Source organism: Bacillus rossius, chromosome 5 (genome assembly GCF_032445375.1).
Source record: "Bacillus rossius redtenbacheri isolate Brsri chromosome 5, Brsri_v3, whole genome shotgun sequence".
Classification (NCBI taxonomy): Eukaryota; Metazoa; Arthropoda; class Insecta; order Phasmatodea; family Bacillidae; genus Bacillus; species Bacillus rossius.
This window is the reverse complement of record NC_086333.1, coordinates 45334880-45342275: the sequence shown is the minus strand read 5'-3', so window position 1 is coordinate 45342275 and position 7396 is coordinate 45334880. Positions and strand designations below refer to the sequence as shown.

The window sequence follows — 7396 nt, the reverse complement described above, 5'->3', positions numbered from 1 at the left end:
TGAAATTTGCCCTTTCTGGTTTGTTTGTTTTTTTTTGGGAAAAATGGGAATTTTTCCCTTAAAAAAGGGACATTTTACTTCAAAATAGGAATTTTTTTTATAATTTTTGAATAATTTTGTGTTATTTTTGAGTAATTTTGAGTCCAATATGGCTGTCGTGAAGTCAGAGAATATCGGTCATATACCCTATCCTAATTTTAGCTCCATCGCCAGTACCTACCAAGATATACTACTTTTAGTGTCTATGTCATATGTTTATCCTTAAAAATTTTTTATGTTTGTTTGGTCCTGTGTTCATTATTGCCACTGTCTCTGTACTTTATGTTTGTGTTTATCAGATGTACTTTATGTAATATTTGTTAAGTGCCTGCCTACTAAAGGTTATAACTGTTTGCAGACACTCAATTAATTAATAAATACAAAAATGGGTGCGTGTACTTACGAACGCACGTTAGAAGTTATCCTTACTTGCGTAATTTAATACTAACTCTAACTTTGCATGCAAACATCGATTAGAAATAGAATAATAAAAGGAAAATAGTGATATTATAAACACGATTGGTAAAGTATAAATCCAATCAAATTAACAAATTTAAATTAATATTCAGTATTAAAATATGTATATAATCTATTGATTGATTAAAACAATCGAGATGTATTTTATTTAATATTGATGATCAAAAAAATGCTGAGTGTTTATTCTAATTCATACCTGTTAGTTATTCATTAAATAATTATGTTAAATTATATCATTTACAATGAAAATAAATTATATATACTGGAATATAACCTCACTTATTCAATTATACTCACTTGAAAATCCACTTGAAACTTATGAACGCAATTACTGTCACTAATATTTTTGATAAATAAATGTTCTGATTACATGTACTATGTGTACCATAATTTAATATAGATCACTAGAGTATACTGTAGTTTCGGGAGAGATGGATCACCGGGAGAGACGGACCACTGCTAATAGTTAATAAACCAGTCGCTAGAACGCATCTGTAACCAGTTTGCTTGATGATGGGTGACGCGTAAATGCCGTGATTTCGTTTTTGGTGTTATGTAACACAGTTAACGTGCAAAACGTATATATTGTAACGAGTTAGGTAAACAAATAAGTAACTCTTAAATGTCTTAAAAGTTCATTAAATGTTTTGACTGTTGTGATGCAGGATTTTGTTTTATTCACATTGTTAAGGGTACGTATATTTTAAATTTCTGCATCGCTGTAGCTAACATGGATCTTTGTTAACCAGAGAAGTTTGTAATAATTGAGCGGTACATCTCTCCCATTGTTTTGAGACAGACGAACCAGACACATTTATGGCTGGATGAACCACTTATTTTAGTGGTGTACATGGTATACTTGTACATGAGTTGGGTAAACAAGGTATTTTAGGTAAGGTTGATTAAAATAATGGTCTATAAATATTTTAAAGTTAGTGTTGTGTTAGATTGTGGCAGGAGGTTTTTTTATATTTAAGTAGGCCTACCTTAAGCCTAAATACATAAACTATAACTAACAATGAAATATTTGTCGTTTTTATTATTTTCTTATTCTGACTGGGTATTTTTCAGGTCTCTGAAGTCCTTCTACTTTAAGGCATGCAACAACTTCATGGCAAACCACCCTTCAAGAAAACTGACAAGGCTACAGTTCGGAGAAAGACTGACCACTGTCTGAAAAAAATAAGCATCAGTTGAATATTGCATATATTAATACAAATCTACTTGAGTTATACCTTTCAACCCTAATGTCATCCCAAAATAAGCTTTTCTTACAAACGCTATTGGAAATAACCTAGCTTCATCTAGAAACTGAATATTTTGATACGCCTACTAGTGAACAAAGTAGGCCTATCATTAATTCTAGAATCTGTCGTGCAGAAAATTCTGGTGAGAATATTTCTTATTCCCAAGGAATTTAATGAAGTTCTTTTCCAGCAACTTTGACAGAGAACATCTCGCCTTTTCCTGGGACTTGTCAACTTATATTCCAGGGGCATCAACAGAGTACATTTATTTCACCGTCCCTTGGAATTTTAGAAAATGAGACAGCTTACGTTAAAAAGACGTAAAGTTGCTTCACCTGAAAATATATCGCAAGAAGTTTCGCATTAACAGTTTATAAACAGTAAAATTCTGTGTGATAATTCACCAGTGCCCCTGGTAACGAAAGCTAAATCAGTACGACGAAGGGGGTAAACCAGCACATCTAGAAAAAATCTTAACTTTTCTGAAAATGTAGCAGTGCTAAAGAAGAAGAAAAAAATACAAATTAAGAAATTGAAAAATAGAGCAGAAAGACAAAAATTTTAATAAAAAAAGAACGAAAACAAAACGAGGGGGAAAATAGTCAAATTTGACAGCAGGAGGACACATAATGCAAAAGAAGAGGAAAACCAATATTTTTACGAGGAAATAAGTGAAACTAAAAGAATTTCAAGCCTGCCTTATTCACTGAAATCAGGAAAGTTACAACGGTCCACCAGAAGAATGGAATAAGAATGAGAGTGTTTGTTGCGGAGCAGACTATAACGAAACCAAATAATGTACCTACTAACCAATGGTTTCAGTGTGTTTTATGTCATTACTAGCTGTGCCCGCGACTTCGATCGCGTGAAATAGTGTCTTCGGGTAGCATTTTTAATTATTTAGGCTAATTATTTTGCAAATAAGACACATACGTATAAATACTTTAATGAGCTATTTGCAGTGTTTAACTGCAAAGAGCTTATTAAATTATTTAAGTATATAAGTAAATAAGGTATACAATATTAATATGAGTTTATTGAAGTACATTTTTATAAACTACGTTTTTTTTTGTTTTCCCATCTTTTGCCAAAACATAAAGATTTTGCGGATTTGATACACGTGAGCATGCCACATAGAGTTGCCCATGGGAAAAGCATTTTTTTTTCTAAATGAACTCCTGCAACTTTAAGCGTCTGTCCTTGAGCTTTATTAATTGTTATTGCAAATGCTGCTTTATTTATTATTATTTTTATTTATTTATTATTTATTGTTATTTATAATCGCATGCGTGTGGTCCAGTCGTCTGTCCTCATGTATCTGCCCGTTCGGGTAAGCACACTTAGGCATATTTCCCCACCTACACCGCACCGTACCACGCCGCGCACCACTCCCCCCCCCCCCCCCCCCCCCCCAAAACAATCGCGGCTGCACAGCGCTCATTGTGTACGGCGCGGTGCTTGACAAGTTTCTTACTCGCGTTAACTTCAGTTTCACATTTTGTAATGACTCCGTAAATGTTACATCAGAATAGCTCTGATATTTTGTCTCTTGTCGCAAACTTATATAACATTCACATAAACCTTACATATTTTCATACAAACTTTCATCCCCTATTCCCTATTGTTATTTTACACTCTTGTGGGTAAAACTTTTACCAACTTTGAATGTCATATTTATTTATATCGAATCAGCAGCCTAAAAAATAAGTTTCAAGCTTCTAGCTCTAAAAATGACGATACTTCCATACAACTTTTCATCCCCCCCCCCCTTTTAAACCCCTTACAACACTTTTTTCGCATTAAAAAGTAGCCTATGTTCTTTCTCAGGGTCTAGACTATCTCTGTACCAAATTTAATTTAAATCGGTTCAGTAGTTTTGGCGTGAAAGCGCGACAGACAGACAGACAGAGTTACTTTCGCATTTGTAATATTAGTAAGGATTGACTTCACGAAGATTGCAGTCATTGTGATAATGTGTGTTACGTATGTGGAAAAAAAATTGCTGAAAGAAAGGCATGTGGCAGAGTGAATATTGCACTGGGAAACACAATGGTTTGATATTTGCTTTGATAGTTACCTAACTGTAATTTTTAATGCCGTTATCATTTTCAGGTCAAATAAGTTTACTAAAATATCAATATTTCTCCTATTGTTCTAAAATCAAATTGAAGCTTTTTTACTGTTCCCAGCAATTCTTTATTGAATTTATGTTATTTAAAAAAGATAAATATTTAATTTTGGAAAACATGACTTTCTAATATTATTTTACAATTGTTGGTCCAACCATCCCATACCACGTGGCTCTTCTCACCCACAGGACTACGGGATAGGATGGACCATACAAAAATTTCAAAAAAATAAAGTAAAAGGTAAAGAATCAATTCAGATTAAAGGAAACATCTCTGCGCATCATCTGGACTAATAACAATTCAATACAAGTATTCAGAATAATATTATGTAAAACAAAACAAAAATGGTCCATCTCTCCCGGAACTACCCTAAGATTAAAAAGCACATAATTTTTTTTATTTGTTATGTAGCCTTATTTTTTCATCCTGTGAAAATTTCGTTGCACGGTGTGCGCGCGTTATGAAAATTAATTTTTGTAATTTTTATTTATAAATTATGTAATATATATGTAATAGGTAGGGACATTCATATTTCGCGAAAAGATTCCTAGAATGGTTATAAGTTAAAACACTGTAGCGCCGTCTGTGTTTCGTGATTGGGTGAATTTCTTTCTGGTTCATGTCCATTGATACAGCTAGAATCATAGTAATTCATTGCGGAAGCAAACGCGTCCTGAGTGGTTCAGTCAAAAAAAGGTAACGACTTCTCCCGCAGACGGCCGCCATTCACAGGGAAGAAACCACTGGTGCGGGTGTATCTTGTTGCAGTCTAATAGGCGTTCAGATTTATTCGTGAAAAATGCCTGTCGCTACCATAGGCGTCGCAAGGAAATATTTTTTTTTTGGGGGGGGGGGGCTGCAATTGATTTAGTTGTTGAGGAATATCCATCGCCTAGAAATAAAGCGGGGGGTCCGGGGGGCCTCCCCCGGGAAAATTTGGTGTTTGAAGGTGCAAAAAGGTGGTTTTTAGGCATTTTTCTTTCCTAAACATTCTAATTATAGTGGGTTGCAATATATAATTTATTTTTTATAAAAAAATATTTTCAGAGAACAAATTTGTAAAAACACAGTGCTCACATTACCACGATTGGACTAAATGCACCATTCGCAACATATGGGTTATATCATAGGAATCATATTTTTAATATAACTACGAAACTAAATATATTATTGGAGGGGACGAAATTGAAGAATTTTATTATTGGGGGGGGGGACTTTTCCCCCTGTCAACCCCCCCTTCGCTTGCGACGCCCATGGTCCCTACTAATAGGTAATGACATTATAAATCGATCACAATCAATTGCACTCATTTTGGAACTTTCCAGATCAACAGGAAAATTTCTAGAACTTTCTCGATCATTCTAAATCGATCGTAATAAATTGCACTCATTTTGGAACATTTCAGATCATTCGGAAAATTTCTAGAACGTTCTCGAACGTTCTAACTCGATAATAACAGTTTTGGACATTTTGGAACTTTCTAGATGAAGCCAGAGATTTATAGAACTTTCTGAAACATTCTATATAGATTATAATAGTTTGCACTCATTCTAGAATTTTCTAGATCGTTCCAGATATTTCTAGAACATCCCAGATCAATTATAACCGTTTTACACATTTTGGAACATTCTAGACCATTCAAGAAATTTTGAGATATTTTCAGAAGTCCTCATGCGTTAGAAAAGGACAGAAATATGTGTTTTAACATTTTCGCCACCCACAACCGCCCACAACCACCCACCGTGACCAAAATGCCCTTACTGCCACCTGGAGACCAAGGGGTATTTACCACCCCAATGGGAAGTTGATTGGGGTTGGTGGTGATTGAGAAAACTGTGTATTTACTTTCTAACAAAGCATTTTATAAATATATAGATTAGATTATAGAATATAGAATTATAGATTATGTAATATATGTGATAAGTATCTAATTTCGCCGTTAGTCGTCGGCGGGTGCGGTGTTCGGCGGGGGCGCGAGATGGCGGCCGGCGCGCCGGGACGCGGCCACCTCCAGCAGCAGCGCGCCCAGCGAGCACAGCGCCCCCAGCAGCAGCACCAGCGCGGCCGGGTAGCAGTCCAGCAGGCCCACGTGCACGAAGCTGGAGCCGCGCACGGTGCACTCGGGCTTGTCGGTGTAGTAGCGCCTCCACGCGCGCTTCTGGAACCCGCGCTCCATCAGCTTGCGGTACCTGCGCCCACGTGGCGGGTGCTGCTCAACAGCCGAGCGGGCCGCTGCATGTACATAATCATCTGTAACTTTTAAAACTGGCCGATGCACCCGTGCTTCGCTGCTGCGGGCGACGCGACTGCAATGAAGAAGGGAATGAATTGTCACCATAATTCCGACTAAAAACTTTCAGTGTCTTAAATTGTTTCCATACTTGATACTTAGTTAAAACAAATAATATTTGTGCGAACCTCCAGCACTCTTTAGAAGTGAAACTTCACTCATATGAGGGTTAGGAAATGATTAGGGTAGTACCTACTCTTAATATTTTAATGTATTCATGCGTTGAAAACATACCATTAGGTATTGGGTCTTCCCATATCTTCAATGGAAGCTAAGAATGAATTAATGGGTTTATGATAGATAAAAATATGATTGCTAACCCTATTGGAAATGTCTATACAAATTGTCGCTATTCTAATAATAACACTGGATACAACCGCAGATTTTGGAGTTCAGAGTTGCGAATTTCGAGTTGCGAAAGTATGCGAATTATGTAAACGTTTACAAAAGTATTTTAGAGTATACGAAATCATGCGATGCTGCTTTTGCCATCCGTGACCAAATGAAAAAAATATTCAATTAAAATTATTTTTTTTTTTAACCCCACACCATCGAGCAATATTTGTTACGTAAGTTACACACTTTAACTCTGTTACCTACTCACTTCTGTCACCCAGACTATGATATTACTCTACTGGCTGTAAAAAAGTTTCATTTCATATACTTTCCAATACTTTTGAAACTTTAAATCATTATCAATCTTTTGCATATTTTTGCTTAATTTCATACTTTTTCAAACTTTTGAATAATTGGATATTCCTTTACATACTTCTGTATACTTTGGTATACGTTGGTATACTTTGGAATTCTTTGGTACTCTTATACATAATTTCGTAACTCTAAATTTGCAACTCTAACCTATGCGATTGGAGCCTGTGTTATGATTAGAATTGCGACTATCTTAATGGACATTTCCAATAGGGTTAGGAATCATATTTTAGCTATCATAAATCCATTAATTCATTCTTTACTTCCATTGAAAATATGGTTAGACCCTAATACACAAAGGTATGTATTGAACGCATGGTTATGCTTGTTTCAATTATTAGTGTACCCTAAATATTTTCTATCAATCTTACCAGTGAAGTTTCACTTCTTTGTGAGTGTTGGCCACGCACACATGATATTTTAAATCCCACACTATCGAGCAGTTTTACTTCGATCTCGATGAAATTTTGCATACTTGACTCTCGAAACACGAGGAAGGTCAATGC

At 35.6% G+C, this 7396-nt stretch overlaps 1 protein-coding gene across 1 annotated transcript in view; it reads right to left on the bottom strand.

The window, feature by feature from the left end:
* Positions 1 to 5831: 5831 nt before the first annotated feature.
* The window catches only part of LOC134532250 (uncharacterized), a 53085-nt gene continuing 51520 nt past the window's right edge, over positions 5832 to 7396 (bottom strand). The window contains exon 19 of the mRNA XM_063368672.1: positions 5832 to 6081. Within this exon, the coding sequence (XP_063224742.1) occupies positions 5832 to 6081 (250 nt within the window). The remainder of the gene's footprint in view (positions 6082 to 7396) is intronic.